Source organism: Arvicola amphibius, chromosome 10 (genome assembly GCF_903992535.2).
Source record: "Arvicola amphibius chromosome 10, mArvAmp1.2, whole genome shotgun sequence".
NCBI lineage: Eukaryota > Metazoa > Chordata > Mammalia > Rodentia > Cricetidae > Arvicola > Arvicola amphibius.
In genome coordinates this window covers 66,955,429-66,974,068 of record NC_052056.1, presented here as the reverse complement: position 1 = coordinate 66,974,068, position 18,640 = coordinate 66,955,429, and the positions used below count along the sequence as shown (strand labels likewise).

The window sequence follows — 18,640 nt, the reverse complement described above, 5'->3', positions numbered from 1 at the left end:
GCTGCCCTTTTCCCACATCCTCACCAGCACTTGCTGCCAATAGCTTTTTGGATGATAGTAATTCTAACTTGGTGAGACAGCATCTTAAAGTCGTTTAAATATTCTTGATGGTGCTGATCTTCTTTTGAAAGTGTTTATTATCCATTTGTATTTCTTATTTAGAGAACACCTTTTATCATTTTCTATGTAGACCAGGCAGGCCTCAAACTCAAAGTGATCTTACTGTATCTTTCTTTGGAATGCCTTGGTTTCCTTAACTTGCCCTTTATGGTTTTCATTGAAGAGGTCTGTGTAGTTATTTTTTAATTGCTGTGGCAAAGCACTAAGACCAACACAACTTTTAAAAGAAAGCATTTACTTGGGATTGTGGTTTTGAAGGGTTAGCATTCATCATGGCAGAGCAAAGCCATGCCAGCAGGAACAACTCATAGTCCCAACTTGGTCTGCAAATAGGCAGTAGAGAGCACACTGGACATGATAGGAGCCTTCTGAATTCTCAAAGCCTCCTCCAGTGACACCCCTCCCCTTACAATGCAACGTCTGCTAATCCTTCCCAAATAGTTACAGCAACTAGGCACCAAGTATTCAAACATATGAACCTATGGGGACCATTTTTGTAAACAGTGGCTGGTCTTTGGTTTTCCACCTGCCCCCACCCAAATCATCCCACATCATCTTAGATTATAGCATATTTTCCTTAATTTGTAAAATGTAAATGGACTAAATATTGCAACTATAATTCTTGATTAATAACTGTTTTGTATATGTAATTTTACTATGTTAAAGTTAATTAGACAGAAAAGGGGAAATGATGTAGATATCCTTCTGTATATATGTTGCTTTTATTGGCTAATGAATAAAGCTGTTTTGGCCATTGACTTAGCAGAGTTAAGGCAGGCTGGAAATCAGAGCAGATAGAAAGAGAGAGTAGGTGGAGTCAGAGAGGTGCCATGTAGCCAACGAAGGAGAAAGACACCAGAACCTTACCAGTAGGCCATAGTCTCATGGTGATACACAGATTAATAGAAATGCATTAATTTAAGATGTAAGAACTAGCTAAGAATACACCTAAGACTAACACCACTGCCCAAGTGGTGTTGGAGTTAATATACTTTCTATGTGATTATTTGGGCCTGGGCATCCAGGAAATAAATTAACAGTCTTCTTCTACATATTCTCATTTAAACCACTACAAAGTCTTTCATATCCTTGGTTGCCATTTTATTTTAAAATACCAATACCTATATGATAAGCAAAAATCTGTTTTCCATTTATTATAAATAACATAGAAAGTTGTAGGTGCAATTTGGAATGTAAGGAAGCTTATACTGAGTTTAAATATTGTATGTATCTTATATTTAATATACCATATGTTTTGTATATATTATATCATATCATTTATGTACTTATATAATACATTATATATATTTATGTATGACTATTGGGAATCCAAGAAATAAATAAAACTTTTGTCTGGTGGTTTTATTGGTTTTCACAGGACCCTTATCATCTGTGGAACCCTTTATGTATTCTTATGGTACCATCTGTCTGTATTGTAACATTCTGATGTCACTCTCAGGAACAAACAAAAATAATTATTATGTCTTCTTTTCCCCTGAATACACCAGTTGTTGCTTTTTGTCATAAAATAAGTTATTAAAACCATTAACATTTTTCAATCACTGAAACATGAACAGACATTCCCCCCCCCCCTCAGTTTGCAATCCTGTTTGCACAGTGTGGTCATCCCTTCACATAAAAGGGACATCCCAGACTGATGTGCAACACAACTGTAAAACCCACTGAATTTTAAATATTTACTACATAAATGTAGATGTATAAAAGATCATTAATATATTGGTTTTATTGAATTTATCAATTAGCAAAATATAACATTTTCTTTTGCCTTCTTAATGTGGCAAGTTGGTATCTTCTATTGACTTTGTGGCTTGCATTATATTTCTGCTGAACAGTACAGCTCTGTCCCCAAAAGCAGGAGACCTGGGGAGAACTAGGATTCTTCTCTCCATGTAGAACAGAGTTGTCTTTTTAGCTATGTTTTCATCATCAACACCTTCATGTCCCTGTGGTTTAATAAATCCATGTCTTCTTTTAAGGACGTTCCTTGAAGGATTCTACAGTACCAAGACACAGGTAGCTGTCAACAAAAACACAGCACAAAATAATAAAGAAATAATAATAAAGAGAGAAGTAATTCTTTCTATTGGCAAGTGTTTATTAGGTATGTTTATCAGAGGGAAGTTATTGGAGATGTCTGGAGAAAGAAGCCCATAGAAAAGGCCAAAGACCAGCTCAGCAAGCCAAAGAGTAAGCCAGCAAGTAGCATTCCCCGTGGTTTGTTTCAGTTCCTGTCTACAGGTTCCTTCCTGGAGTTTCTGCCCTAATAGCCTTCAAAGGTAGACTGTTATATGGAATTATAAGCAAAATAAACTCTTTCCTCTCCAAAAAAAAAAAAAAAAAAGAAAGAAAAGGCCAAAGAGTCAAAATATCAAAGAGTCAAAATATCAAAGAGTCAATGTTCTGGGGGTCTTTATTGAGTAATGACTCACTTACCCTTTCTTTTTGCTTTTTCCAGAACGCTGTGATGACTGGGGACTAGATACAATGAGACAAATCCAAGTGTTTGAAGACGAGCCAGCCCGCATCAAATGTCCCCTCTTTGAACACTTCTTGAAGTACAACTACAGCACTGCCCACTCCTCTGGACTTACCCTGATCTGGTACTGGACCAGGCAAGATCGGGACCTGGAGGAGCCCATTAACTTCCGCCTCCCAGAGAATCGCATCAGTAAGGAGAAAGATGTGCTCTGGTTCCGGCCCACCCTACTCAATGACACAGGCAATTACACCTGCATGTTGAGGTAGGCTGCTTCTCGGTGGTGACTTTCCCTTGTCCTTGGAGTCCCTAGGGTTTTATTTAAATCATGAGTATGCCGTGACACCTGGGCAAGGGAAGGACACATTAGATGGGTTATGCCTTACCTCAGTGATATGGGAGGTATGCAAAGTGGTTCTGTCTCTGAGACTATTCTTCACGGGTGGTTTCTTTTAAGAAGTGATACATAGCAATGTTGTCAGAATCTGGGGTTGAGTTTATTGGCTTCTTTCCATGGCCCTGGATCCTGCCTACATGGTTGCCTTGCCTGGAGGCATCGTTTCCCTGGAAAATGAACAATGAAGAGCCAATTCATATCTGTTATGCTTGGCTTTTTCTTGAAGTACCTGGCATAGACACCACACTTGGGGTATGTTTGTAGAAGGAAGACCGTTTGGGATGCATCGAATATATTTAGCACAGTGCTTTTCAAATTTCAACCAAAATTCTCTTCAGAAGCAAGTGAATACTATGCCCTTGGGAATCCAAAAATACGACTTAAAGCAAGCAATCAAAGTTTATCCAATCCGTCTTTGTTCTATGTGCCTTTTATTGTTAATGCTTCAAGATGCCCATTTTCTTCTCTGCACATCAATGCTGATGTGTGCTTTTTAATATCCAAATCCCTTTTAAAAAATCATCACAGTTGGGCTTAGCTCTCACAGTCCATTTTGCTACCAAGCTGCAATGTGCTTTCTAAAGTCATATATAGGACATGCCTGTCACTTAATTTAACACAATTGTCTACTATTTATTAGGAATGTTGGTATCAGTTTTGGAGGCTGCAAGTCTGAGTTCGTGGTTGGCTGGAGGGTTTCATTCCCAGTGTGCAGCTTACAGATACTGATCTTCTTCCCCGCTCTTCAGCTTCCAGTCTCTGTGTCTTCACCTCCACTTATTGCATTGGATGACAGTCCATGTACAACCCCATCTGCCTTAACTGTGTCTTGAGAGGCCCAGTTCCATGTGTAATTCAGTTCTGAGCTAAATACTTAATGTTTGAATTAATGGGAACCATGAACACAGTTGATCCTCTAATAATTAGTAAGCCCATTTCCTTTCTCTCTCATGAGTGTTAACTCTGCTTCACTGAGAGTTAGAACAACGTTTTGATAAATATATGCTATGTTATTAGGTGAAAATGTTCTCTGCTCCACCCAAACCCCACCCCCCAAAAAATCTTTAAATCACTAGTCCTTTGGAGAGTACTTGTAGCCTGTGATGCCCCTTAGAGATTGTCATTTGATAATAATTTTATTGGAATAAAGTTTAGACTTACACATAGACTTCCAGTGAGCATGGAATGCTCCTGTTTTTATTATCTACACTCCAAAATGGTATATGTGATGGCATTCATGCTGATTTTATCAAAAAGAGCATTAGATGAGAGACAGAAAAGCACAACCTTTGTTAACTATTAGCTGGTGACCTGAGGCAAGTTGTGCACAAATATGGAGCATTGCCATTGTATCTATACCATGGAAGACCGGGATACATGTTCTTTAAGCTCCTTTTCAACTTTGACAGCTGTTAATCCTTTACTATTTCCTGGGTAACCATCAGTCAGTCTCTGGGGAGGACCTGTTTAGTTTGTTTGTTTTTTTTTCTATTAATTCTCTTATTTTCCTGGCACAGGGGACACTGGGTGGATGTTTTGGATCACATAGTGTCTCTATTTCCCCTTTTTAAAATTTGATCTTCTAAAAAATAAATATTCCAAACCTTACTGGTCAGAACCTGGAAACTGTTCTGTTTCAAAGGCTGATTGCACCCTTAAACATGCTGTCCTTAATTTTGCCTAGTGCTGATGAGAGTATTTGAAATGACCACTTTAAATACACGTTTGAGGTCAGGTATCAAGTATAAATATTTTAGCACATTAGTAGCAAGTACCTCTGCTTTTTAGTGTGCAGTGTTAATTAGTGTGAGAAATATTTCAGCGAGTCACTTAATTGGCACGTGAACTCACACGTGTAAAGAAGTCCCAGCTATGTGCCACCAAATGCAGACGGGCCTCCATGCTCTGGGTATGTTTTATCTTTTCAGGAACACTACATATTGTTGCAAGGTTGCCTTTCCACTGGAAGTCGTTCAGAAGGACAGCTGCTTCAATTCCCCCATGAGACTCCCAGTGCATAAACTGTACATCGAGCATAGTATTCATAACATCACATGTCCAAATGTGGATGGCTACTTTCCTCCCAGTGTCAAACCAGCTGTCACTTGGTATAAGGTAAGGAAACTAGAGCATGTTATTTTTTTAAAAAAAAATTGCAATAAATACCTGAGTTGAATGGTAACACCGATACTTTGCTATTCAGATCTTTGATTTCTTTATTAATATCTTTGTACATACTTCTGCCACTTCCTTGTTTTGTTCTGTTTTAGGAGGAGAGGTGTGGGTTTCTTTGCCTCAGCCCACTGTTTCTCACATGATGTTCTCTGGGGTCCCAGAACCTGATTTCTGTTAACTCCCAGGAACACATTTTGAGAAATGCCGCCCGCTTCCTCTCACTGCTTTGGGAGGTCAGAAGCTGCTGATTCATGACATGAATCTCAGCCCCTTGTTGAGTCAGGACTGTCATTTTTTATTCATGCGTGTTTTGTGGATTGCCCTCATTTGTGGGCACCACCCGTCTTTGGTCTCCACATCTGAGGACCTGGAAAAATGTGAATATTGGAAGTTGGCACATGTGGCGACACCGCAGTGTAGCCTTTGAATCTCGTGGAGTCTCCACCGGCAACAATGCGGAGAACACAGTACAGCAAAACTCCTTAGGAGCGGAGCAGTGGGAGAAATTTCACTCCCTGAGACAAGTCACAGAAGTCCTCCAACAAGAAGTTCTGATGGGGCTGGAGTAGTTCTACCGTTGTGCTCCTCAGAAATGCTAACCAGAGCAAGGAGGAGCCGTAGGACTAGAGAGACATTTGCCTTGCTGCTGCCCTGCTTACAGGAAAAGAAAAAGGCCAGCTAGATTTGATCAGTATAAGAAAGAAAGAAAATGGCCTTACTGGACACGGAGGAAGGGAGGGGTGGGAACATCTCAGGACTGAGGCTAGACATAGAGGAAGGGAAGGATAGGACATTTCGGAACTGAGGCATTTTCAAGAATCTCTGTTCATATGAAGATGCAATCCTATTCTAAAGTCCAGAAAAGGTTATTTTTTTGATGAAAGTGAACAATAAAAAATTTAAGTCCCATTTATGTTTCAAGAAAAGGGTGCATGAAACAATAATATTTCTGCAGCAAAAAAGTATGTCAGAAGGCTATACTATTAATGACTCTACAGGCCTATATCAGGAAAATGTATGACACATATATAAATAGGATGCAGAAATAGAATTTAATTGTCTGAAGCTTACATAAATATTAAAAACTTAATGTGAAGAAATTATTTTATACATGAAACCAAAGTAAGATGAAAACTAACACTAAATCCAAGCATGCACATACACACAAACATGCACATGTACACAGAAATATATACACGCACACACAAATGTGTATATAAATAAGCACGCATACACATGCACATATATACATACATATGTGTGCACATACACTCGTACACATGTTGTAACACCAAAGTACCTGTATACATACATATGTGCACAATCATATATTCACACACATGCACACATGTAGACCCATTCCCATGCTCACACGGTGCACAGAAACTGCTGAAGCTTGGTAGGAATTAAAGAGAAAATTTAAAAATAAAGAGATAAGCATAACCAAAGGCTAGAGTGGCCACACAAATATATAATAAAGGAGATTTTTTTTGTTTGTTTGTTTTGTTTTTTTTTAAGACAGCGAGTGTTACCAGAGAGAAAATGGACATTTCACAGTACTGTCAAGGTCATTTCATTGGGAAGCCATGAAACAACAGAAGTATCTCTGACTTACAAAAGTGTTTCAAAATACATGAAGTTCCTAGAAATTGCCAGAACTTGAGGGGGAAATAGACAAATTCACAAGTGCAGGTCAGCAGTTTAAATTGTCTTTCTTGGTCAATTGCTAATGAAATGGCAGCAAAAAAGTAGTCAGCTTTTAAAAACTGTAGCTGTATTCTGTTAAGATTTTTTTGCAACACATTTTATTTTTTTATTAAATTAATTTATTTTTAAATGATCTTTTCTCATGGCTTCTGTGGGACAGAAATGGGCAATCTGAAATTTCCTAATGGTAAAACATTCAGTAGTTTCAGTCCACCAGAGTATGTAATGAGAATTTTGAAACTTAACTAGTTATATGGGAAGTCAGTGTATGATTGTGAAAACTAGGAAACAAAGAGAAATAAGAATTATTCTCTTTCTGAAACTAATACCACGCTATGGGTTAACATACCAGAGACACAGAGATCACAGGATGGAGCTACTACATTATGAGTCTAAAGTCAGCAAAGAGCAAACCACATATGCATGGTTCTCTTGATATAAAAGGGAAAAGTACCAAATTAAGGAAACATGGAACAATTTTTTTGAAAGAGAATGAACCCACATTTCTAACAATGAACCTACACATACATGGTAAAATTATACCTGCAATGAGACTGTTTCAGGGAGTTTAAATGGTATCTACTCGGATGAGAAAATAGTGAAGGAGGTTTGATTGACCAGGGCTGTGTGGAAAGCTTGCAATGGTGGTTCGCAGTATTATATTCCTGGTCTTGCTGGTGTTTACAATATATGTTGTAATAACTCAGTAGTTAATTCATACGATTATACTTGCTTCTGTATATCTTTTATTGTGTGCTAAAATAAGTACAAAAAAAGATATGGAGGGATTGAGTGTGGGAGACAAGAGAGAGAATAAGGGAGGGGAGGAGCGTGGGAAGGGAAGTAAGTGGCAGGAAAGACAGAGAGATTGAAGATACAATAACCTACTGCAGTGTATGGACCACAGTTGAACTTTTTTTCACATACGTTACAAAACACAATAGAAAACCGGAATATTCTGAGTGTGGAACACAGATGATAGCAATAAATCACTCCTTTGAAGTGGGACAGCGGGGCCTTAGTTATACTGTCAATAGGGTTTAGTTTAGAGATGCACACAGAAGTATTTGACAGTATTAGTGAGGTGACATTAAGAGATTCATGCTGAAAAGCTAAACCTCACTGTGGGAAGCTTCCTTGTCCACCAATATGACTTCTTCTCAATTCTGTGTGTTCCTCTACACATTCTATCCTTCTCATATCCCCCACGCATGGCCTCTGCCTAGGATTCTCTCTCAGAACAAGAGAGATTCCATTCCTATCATGGATTGCTCCCCAGGTCATGCCTATAGACCATCACCTATGTGATGTCCTTTTTAAGGTGACTTTCTACTGCACTCACTGCTGGAGTCTTCTATTCACATATGAATACACTGGCTAAAGATAAACAGCTTCCTCATACTAGGCACAGAGTGGGGTTTAGCATGATAAATGAGATGTATGCCCAGCTCAGTGCAATCTCAATAGGAACACACAATTCAACATAGGTACCATGTACACATGTGGTACATATGTACACATGAAGGCAAACACTCGCTCATATAAAACATTGAGTAAAACTTTTTTTAAAGTGTAATGTTAAGTCCCACAAAGTAGTAGAGAGAAATTGTTCTGGTTTTCATAAGAAAATTTGATGTCCCGTGAGAGCAGCTGACTCTTGCATACTTCATATAAAATTATTCCAATTTTTGAATTTCCTGTCTCCATGAATGGTGATGCTAATAACCAAGATATGAGAAATGGAGGATACTCTGGAGTAAGTTATGGACTTAGTAAATATCACATAAATCCAGAGATGTCTAAGACATCAGGGTAGCACTTAGACAGACAAGCAGAGAATGGTTGCTATCTTGTGTAAGAGTCTGAAACTAAACAGTCACATTGCACATAGAGAAATGGATGCATCTCTGTGATAGTTGAAGCATCCAGAAATTGAAATAAAGTGAGAAGAATCAATGGGAGGTAACGACACACACCTTTAATCCCTGCACCTGAGCGGTAGAGGCAGGTGGATCTCTCTGAGTTTAAGGCCAGCCTGGTCTACAAAGCAAATTTCAGGACAGCCAGGGCTGTTACTCAGAGAAACTGAAAGGGGGGAGGGAGGGAGAAAGAGATGGAGTTGAGAGGAAAGGAGGGAGGGAAGGAAGGAGGGGGGAGAAAAAAGTGGGTAGGTCTGTCTCTAGAGAGTCAGTGCCGTGATTGAAGACATAAAATCTGGATAAGAGATTGAGAAAATAATCACTTCTGTGTAACTATTGCCAAGGCAGAGTCCTCACAGTTTATAGATGGCTCAATGGGTGAATTATTTGCTGCACAACATGGGAACTTGAGTTTGGATCTCCAAAATCCACATAAAGTGTCAGTTGTGGTGAGCACATCTGTAACCACATCAAGACTGGCAGGTTCTGCAGTCTCACCGATTTGCTAGTCTGGGTGATATGGTGGGCTGTACATTCAAAGCAAACCTGTTTGAACAAGTGAGGAGAGAGTGGCGCACAGACAAGTGCACACTCACACACGTATAAGCCTGTGTATACACACATACAAGCACACACACACACACATATACACAATATACATACATATGAACACACACATATGTATATATACATGAACACACATACACAAACATACCCACATATACTCAAATATACACACAAATACACATGTGCAAATACGCACACACACACACACACACACACGGTGCAAACTATCTGTTTTAAAAGAGAAGAAACAATGAGAACACAGCCACTCCTTCTATCTTCTGGTTATGACGAAACTGCTAATGTGGGTTGCATTGTTTTCTTTTTCTTTTCGTTTCTCATTTCTCTGCCTTTGTCTAATTGACTGGTACCTTTGAGCTCAAGAAATCTGCCACCTTGTGATCAAGACTGAGGTTTTGGGTAGGTGTGTTCTGTTTGTTTTGATGATAGTCCTGATATTTCAGTTTTCTACCTTCTGCAGTCATCCTCCGCTATCTAGAGCACTTCTTTTTAGGAAAACGGTCCTCTATCGTAACAGAAATAAAACTTGGAGGCTTAAAAGTTACATAATTATAATCCATTTCCTTAACTTTCCTTCCTCCTACCACCTGCAAGTTGAAGAATGTTCAGCTTAAAGGAGGAACAGGAAATGAGTGACTTCCACTTTAATAATGCCGTTTGTAAGCTAAGTACTTTGTTACCACTCTCAGTGATCTTCAGAACTCAAAAAGGTAACAGCGTCGTTAATAGGGTACAGGATGTGTTCTAAATGGCCTACTGTAGTTTATTATCCCAATGCCCTTAGAAAACACAGTGATCTCTTTCCCATGTTTTGTAGCCAATAACTACATTAGTCAATGATTCTGAGGCTGGAACAAAATTCCTCAATTAGGCAACTTAAAGGTTTTAATAGTGTCAGTGATTTGAACTCATTCACCGACTCTATTGCTCTATTATGCATGGCAAGGCAGAATCAACATGGCTAAAAGACAGGACAGAAGGTAGCTGTCTTACATGCCACCCAGATAGTAGAGGGACAGACAGGAAGGGACCAGAAAAAAAAGATAGTCTTAAAATGCAAGTTCCCAGTGACTTACTTCCTTCAACCACAACCAGCTCCTGAGGAATTTACTAATGGGTAGGTGTATCGATGAAGTTAGCGATCTTGTGAGCCAATCACCTGTCCCCAGCCCATCACCTGGCAACCAAGTTTTACCACATGAGTTTTTGTGGGATATTTTTTATACTAAAACCATAACAAAAACCTAGGTGAGATGCTGTTGGGAAATTTATCAAATACCACAGGGCTAGAAGCCAAGCTTCAACTGCAGGTGTCAAGAGGATGTACTTTAGCATTAAGTTCTGAATTTATTCAACAGTGCACCTGCAGATGGACATCCTGGGAGTGCAGGCCATTTCTAGGTGTTTCTAAAGCTTTTCCTGCCTAATACTGATACAGAGAGGGGAGTCCAGTCCCTACTTTTAGATCTCAGGGCACTAAAAAGGGAAAGACAATATGTGAACATATACTGGTTTGTGAGCTAGATGATGGGATATAGAGCAAACTGTGGGTAGTGGGGCCTGGAAAGGATTCTAGTGGACTGAGGTTAGAGGAGGAGAAAACCAAGTGTTTCCATTCCAGAAGTGTGGAGAAAGGGGAACAAGACTGAGCATGCCTATTCATGTCGTTTCTTCCTCTGTCATCCTATCTTCTGCACTGTAGGGTCTCCCTAATTCAGGACTTCTGCAATCCCGGCATGAATTGTTCAGTAAGTGACTGTCAATTGAGGCTGATTTGGTAACTCATCTGAAAAGTATACTATGCTTTATAAGTGATTTACTGAATTCCAGATATCTGGAATGCAAATGTATTTAAGAATTTTGGTTTAGGGCTGGAGAGATCATGTGATAAGACCAGACTCCCTGAACATGGGGGACAATGAGGGCTGCTGAGAGACCAAGGACAATGGCACTGGGTTTTGATCCTACTGCATGTACTGGCTTCGGGGGGGAGGGGGTCTAGCCTGTTTGGATGCTCACCTTCCTAGACCTCGATGGAGGGGGGAGGACCTTGAACTTCCCACAGGGCAGGGAACGCTTACTGCTCTTCAGACTGGAGAGGGAGGGTGGAGGAGAGTGGGGGGGAAAGGGAGGGAAATGGGAGGAGGGGAGGAGGTGGAAATTTTTAATAAAATAATAAAAGAAAATGCAATAAAAAAGAATGTTGGTTTAGGGGCTAGAGAGATGGCTCAGAGGTTAAGAGAACTGACTGCTGTTCTGGATGTGCTGAGTTCAATTCCCAGCAACCACATGATGTCTCACACCCATCTATAATGAGACCTGGTGCCCAGAACACTATATACATAATAAATAAATTTAAAAATTATTACATTTGAAAAAAAAAAAGAATGTTGGTTTAGTCACGTAGCCACTCCAAAGCATATAGTAAATTCAGAGTGTGATTTTTCTTACTGCCATTTATTATTATTATTATTATTTTAATTGTAGAACTTATTTTTCATGCCACTATGCATTTCATGTGGTTGAATTATTTCCCCCCTTTTATTGTTATGGTTGTCTATTTCAAATTTCACTTTATATAGACTTGTGAAAGGGAGGTCAATTTTCCTTTCTTTATGAGAGGGGAGGAACCCATGAGGAAACTGTTTAATTGGGTGTTTTGTAACTATGTTAAGGTAACTGTGAAGATCCTCCCCTGCCATATAGCAGGATGGATGTTAGTCCAGATTGCAGTTTACAGAAACTGAATGTCTTCATGTCCATTATAATTAACTTTGGCACAGTACCTGTACTTCAATACTTTTTAAATAAAAAAAATTCATACAATATATTCCCATCCCCGAATTCCTCCCAGACCTAAAATAAAATAAATCACAATTGGCTAGATACTGTTTGTGGATGTTTCTCAGAAAGTATTCAAAGTTTAGTCTTTTATTTCTGATAAAGTACCCTGTGCTGGTGAGTTTTTATGTAAACTTGGCACAGGCTAGATTTTTTTTTAAAGGAGAAGCTGTCAATTAAGAAAATACATAAGATTGGTCTATAGGCCAGACTGTAGGGCCTTTTCCTGATTGATGTTTGATGAGTAGTACCACCTCAGGGATGGTAGTCCTGAGGTGTATAAGAAAGCAGACTGAGAAAGCCAGTCAGCAGCACTGCTCCATGGCCTCTGCATCCGCTGCTCCCTTCAGGGTCCTTCCAACCTCACTCAGCAATGGAGGGTGACCTGAGAATTGTGAGCTGAAATGAACCCTCTCCTCCCCAAGTTGTTTGTGATTTAGCATAGCAATAAAAAGTCGAAGACATCACCATAGGAAAGAACACTTGTGAAAAATTATCAGGCTCAGACTTTTGTCATGGCACATGCTATTGGGAAGTTAATCCAGTCTCTGTGTGATAGATTTTGAGTTACTGCAAGTTACTGTTTCAACTAGTTAGAATGGTTCTTCATCTCCCACTTTTGCCAACAATCTGTAAAGAGGGATTTTTTTAACCTTTGGCATGAAGTCAGTGTGTTCATCTTCTCTTTGAGAGCTTTACACTTAGAATTCTGTGAATGCACACATACACATTATACAGTTTTAGGGCTCCTGAAAACATTAAATTCATAGTTTAAACTGAAAACCAAATTATATGGACATTTTGAAACCTTGAGTCTAAATCAGATCAAATGAATCATCCACTGTGTACACTGTGGAAACCTAACTCATAACTCATCTTTGTACCTTTCATGATTATATTTCTTTGTTCTGTGCTAAGTGTGAGAGTTCTTTTTCTTTGCTCCCTCTTGAATATCCAACATACAGCACGAAACTGAGCCAATCTTTATTGCACTTAAGAATTGATTGAATAATGGATTTAGACTGCGTTGTAAAACTTCATGAAAATGTATGCCATCTCATTCTTTATTATTATGTGTCTAGCTCTAAACATTGCCTGGCACATAGACGGGACATTGTAAATATTTATAAACACCAAAAGACTGAGCTCTCTTTATTGGAAATGGCTGACTTATGAAATGCCACAGAACTCAACAAAGTGAAACAGTTTATGCCAAGATTTTCATAGACTGAGAGGATCCATAGCTATCCCTAACTTTTCAGACAGTACATCTTAAACTCTTTATATTTTTATTCCCATTTATCTTAAGTATCCCCTAAAACCTACTCCACATGTAATGGTCCGTATGTTTACTAGGACACATACTCTCTGAGCTCTCAATTCTGTGACATATATCTGTGCTGCTTTCATACATATTTCAACCATGTTACACAAACGTTTTTAACTCAATATGCCAAATAATGGTCCAGTCACAGGCCATGTAGACACAGTGCTTGTCTACCCCTCACTGGCCCAATAGGAGTTAATTTCCCAGAGGAGGGTAAGCAATGTAGGGAAACTGACATTATAATAAAGCAATACAAGTAGTAGCCAGGAGTAAAAGTACTCCAAGAATGAAGGGAAGTTCTTCACTCTTTCCTGTGCCCAGAGGGTTCTTTCACTTCTCCCACTAGCTCTCAATATTTTCCACCTTGATTTTAGATCCAACACAAATCTTTCTCTACTAAGATTTTTTTCCTGTAGGCTCGCTATTTGATTCTCATTATATACTTCTTGACCCCAGTATGAATTCCTTTTCATTTATGACAGTCTTCCACTAGGCTGAATACCTATAAATATATTTTAGAAAATCGTGTCTTTTCCAGTCATGTTTTCGCACAGTTCCTGTTTTGTAATAGACTTCTCTAATGGAAGCTACTCCTTACTCTATTGTGACATCATCCTACCCGCCACCTTTATCTCCTCACACATCTAGTTTCGTTCCAGGATCCCCAAAATCATTTCATGTGTTGTTGCCCACTTACGTGGTGTGGTTGGTTGTCATAGCAACCATTGCGTGGTTGACCAGTTGGTCTTGTGTTTAACTTCTCTCTTTTGAATTCAGAATGAGGAACTAATGGACCAGATCAAAGAGCCATTTGCTAGTCATACAAGTGTTTTTGCTCCATTGAAGAAATTGACTCAGTGCTAACTAGTTTCTTGATTTTGAAAACTTGTTTTTTGTTCTTTGAGTATCCAAATCTTCGTTCATGCCACTTTTCTTCTGAATTCTAAGCAAATGTCTCTGAAGCTATAATAATGATTGTTTTCAGGATTCCTTTATTATCTATAAAAATAATGTCTTTAAGACACATACTAAAGAGTCTAGATGTGGAGCTATTTGTATTAAAAAGATATAACTAAACTGCAGACTGACATTAATGTGCATTGGTAATATAACAATGTGCCCATTTACTATACTGCAATATGCATATTTAAAATGTAAACATTTACCTCCTTTTCATTCATAAAATGCTATTGGACTGACAGCTTTGAAGCTGTTAAAAAATTCAGTAAAACTATCTACCTCTTCATGCGGAGAAGTAGACTTTGCAGTTTAGCCCTAACTGAAGAGAATAGTCTTTTCACACTCTTAGCACTGGTGTTAGCCTTGAGTGTGACACAGACACATGAGTATGGCATAGATGCGGGGGTATGACATAGATGCAGGGGTATGATGTAGATGCAGGGGTGTGACAGATGCAGGGGTATGGCATAGATGCAGGGGTATGATGTAGATGCAGCATATGGCATAGATGCAGGGGTATGACGTAGATGCAGGGGTGTGACATAGAGGCAGGGGTATGGCATAGATGCAGGGGTATGGCATAGATGCAGGGGTATGGCATAGATGCAGGGGTATGACATAGATACAGTGTATGGCATAGAGGCAGGGGTATGGCATAGAGGCAGGGGTATGGCATAGATGCAGGGGTATGGCATAGATGCAGGGGTATGGCATAGATGCAGGGGTATGACGTAGATGCAGGGGTGTGACATAGATACAGGGGTGTGACATAGAGGCAGGGGTATGGCATAGAGGCAGGAGTATGGCATAGATGCAGGGATGCAGGGGTATGGCACAGTTTTAGGGATATGGCACAGTTGCAGGGCCGCAGCGTAGGATGATAGCAGAGTGTAATGTGGAATTAAAAGTCAAAGCTTTGAGACAAATGTACTTTGATTCACAATAGAAACAAATATATCCAGTTCCAATCCCATTCCTAGCACTACCAAGTTATAAGAAATCATCAGTTAACATCTACACATCTTTGTTTCCTCATTCATAAAATGGAGTCAGAAGATTAGAAATTTTGTAAGTTTGGGACACGTGAGATAATATAGCATCTTAAACACATGTCCTGCTGTAATTTTTATAACCCTGGCTTTTGAATAACAATTTTTGACTCTTAGTTCAGAATCCAGTGAAAGACCTTTATTCTAGCACCTGGAAGCGAGTTTCAGCTCCGTGCTGTGCTGTCTAGGATGTTTCTTTATCTACCTCATTTCTTTTTCTATCAGCAAAACTGGGACACGTTCAGCCTGATCTGCCTGCTTCACAGGGATTTAAGAACAGCTAAGTCAACAAATGAAGGAACGCTATCTTGTGGCTGTTCAAATGAAATGTGCCGTCCCGTCAAATAGAGTCCTAGAAACATAATCCAATCAGCCCAAACCACGTCTGACATGAATTCGTTATAAGTTGTCAACCTTTCTGACTTCCTACTTTGGGGTAACCTCAGGGTCCTGTTGTGACAAGCATCTGGAAGGGCTGCTTACCCAACAGAAGAAAGGCATTGAGAAAGTGTCTTACCTGAGCCAGTATCAGTTCCTCTTAATTTCCATGAGGCGCAACAATATTTCCTCTGACAAAGTCTTGCAAAATGCATTTCTGAGGATAACTGTCATCTTTCAAAATTCACAAGCCAGGAACTGAAGTAAAAGAAAAAAAAAACCCTTAAGCATCCAGAACTTCAATGTTAAATGTGTAAAATACAAGAACTTTAAAAGACAAGTCAGTAACAGATATCCAGGAACTTAAAGATCTCAAGTCCTTAAAGATAATGTATTATTTTGTCATTCACAAATTAAGTTTTAAACGAAAAACCAAATTTGAAAGTAAATATTGAAAGTATATTTTTATCACGTGATGCATTGACTTTTTATAAATAAAACCACACAACCAGAGACTAAGACATAAACAGGAATATGCAAGAGACGCTCCAGTTTTATATTTTAAATAGCAGCTGATTTGTATCAAAATATGAGCTAGAAGCAGAAATAACTTGTTGAGCCTATACATTTTGGGGTGGCAGATTAAAAGTGGTTTGTGGTGAATACTCTTTTGAGAAAAGTGGAATAAAGTTAAGAGAAAAACACAAAATGTTGTTTGAAAATGACTAACAGAGAAATTCAATGAAACAGAATAGCCAAGAATGCCAAAACTCAGGTTTTCCAAAGTGATGCGATTCCCGGATAGACAGAGTCAGCCAGGAGGGACAGGAAATGGTGTGTGACTGTCGTAAAGCAGGGCTTGCAGCCGTCCGTATTTTCTTAGTTTTCATTGCAAAACACGAATCTTGCTTCACTATCAAGAAGGGATTCCAAGAGTTTGAAAACTGAACCTGAGACAGAAAGCTCGATTTTGATGTCTTATCTTGAATTAGAAGTTTAATTTCTTTTATGCACAAAAACTTAAAGTTATACTTAATCCATATACATTTTATTGCAAATAACATGGTCCAGATACTTGACTAAATATTTTTATGAAAATTATAGCATAGGTATTTGGATGTTCTACATAAAATGAGGTGTAAAAGCCACTTTTTACGTGTGTTATGTGTGTACATGTATCTAAACAGCAAACCGCTTTTCTTATTCTAGGGTTGTACTGAAATCGTGGATTTTCATAATGTACTACCTGAGGGTATGAACTTGACCTTTTTCATCCCCTTGGTTTCAAATAATGGCAATTATACATGTGTTGTCACATATCCAGAAAACGGACGCCTCTTTCACCTCACCAGGACTATGAGTGTGAAGGTGGTAGGTAAGCATGACTTGTCGTTCACAAGTGTATCGCAGAAGGGCTAAGATTTTGTTTAGGCTCTTAATGGGTTATTATACACAATCACACAAACTTTACTAAAAAAAAGATACAGAATTTATTTGCTGCACTAACCCTTTATGCGGTGCCCCCCATCTAGTAGAAGGTGGGGTATGAAGAAAGATCACTCAAGCATACCTAAACCTATTACACACAGTCTCCATCCCAAGCCGTTCTCCTTCTGTCTTGTTATGCAGCTGATCCCTAGGCCTTGGTCAAAGTCATGTGACTAACAAAAGCACTCATAGACCATGAGCACCCACCTATCCAGCTGTGTCCTCGTTCCCTGACACCCTGGCATGCTTGTTGCTCGTTCACATATGCAGTAAGTTAACCACGTTTCTGTTCGAGACTGTTTCCTTGAGTGAATCTGCTATCAGATCCAATACAAATTACCACAAAAAAGGAAAAAAATAATAGTGCAAGTTTTTAACACAGCACCAGTAAAATCTAAATCCACCAATTCTGTAATCGCATTTCTTCAATTGCTTTTGGAATGATGCTAGCTTGGGAATGAATTCATGAAGAAAAAAGAAGGCTGAATTTAGAATCTGAGTGTGCTTTAGAAACCAGATAAATTATATCACATAATGTTGATCTCAGATGTTGTTTATAATTTATGTGCCTATATGCACATAGTTTTATCTGTGTTTGGAAAGTAAGAACAGGTGTTCTTGGTCACAGATTTAGGTGTAAAGTAATTGACAGACACAGCTAAACTGTAGAAGTCATTCTTAACTAACCTTCAAATGACACAAGTCTACTTTTCAAAGTTGTGACACATTGGGCATTTATTAAACTTTACTAAAGGATGCTTTAGTATATTGTACTTAACTTGTTTTTATGTAATTTATTCCTATTAATGAAACTGGGGGTAAATTTTATTTACCATAATTAGAGTTATAGAAAATATACTCTTCAAAGTAAAATATACTTGTGTACATACGATTACTATATGGAGAAATCTGGGTGAGAACCTGGTCAGTCTTTAAACACACACTATTAAATACCATACCTGGGTTAGAGAGATGCTTCAGAGGTTAAAATCACTGACTTTTCTTCCAGAGAACCCAACCAACCTGAGACTCTCTTCTGTCCTTCGTGTGCACCAGACACGAATGTGATGCATAGGCATACATGTAGGCCAAACATCCATATTCATAAAAATGAAAATAAACAAATTTTCAAAGACACCACACTGCAAAACTCTTTCAAGGTACTTTAACATATATTTATAGACCATACAAACAGCA

General features: G+C 38.8%; 1 protein-coding gene across 2 annotated transcripts in view; it reads left to right on the top strand.

Moving 5' to 3' along the window:
• LOC119825053 (interleukin 1 receptor accessory protein) overlaps positions 1–18,640 on the top strand; it is a 131,141-nt gene that overhangs the window by 85,491 nt on the left and 27,010 nt on the right. For both annotated transcript variants that reach the window (XM_038345664.1, XM_038345665.1), the window contains exons 3-5: positions 2,597–2,882; positions 4,943–5,129; positions 17,165–17,330. In XM_038345664.1, the coding sequence (XP_038201592.1) occupies positions 2,597–2,882; positions 4,943–5,129; positions 17,165–17,330 (639 nt within the window). The remainder of the gene's footprint in view (positions 1–2,596; positions 2,883–4,942; positions 5,130–17,164; positions 17,331–18,640) is intronic.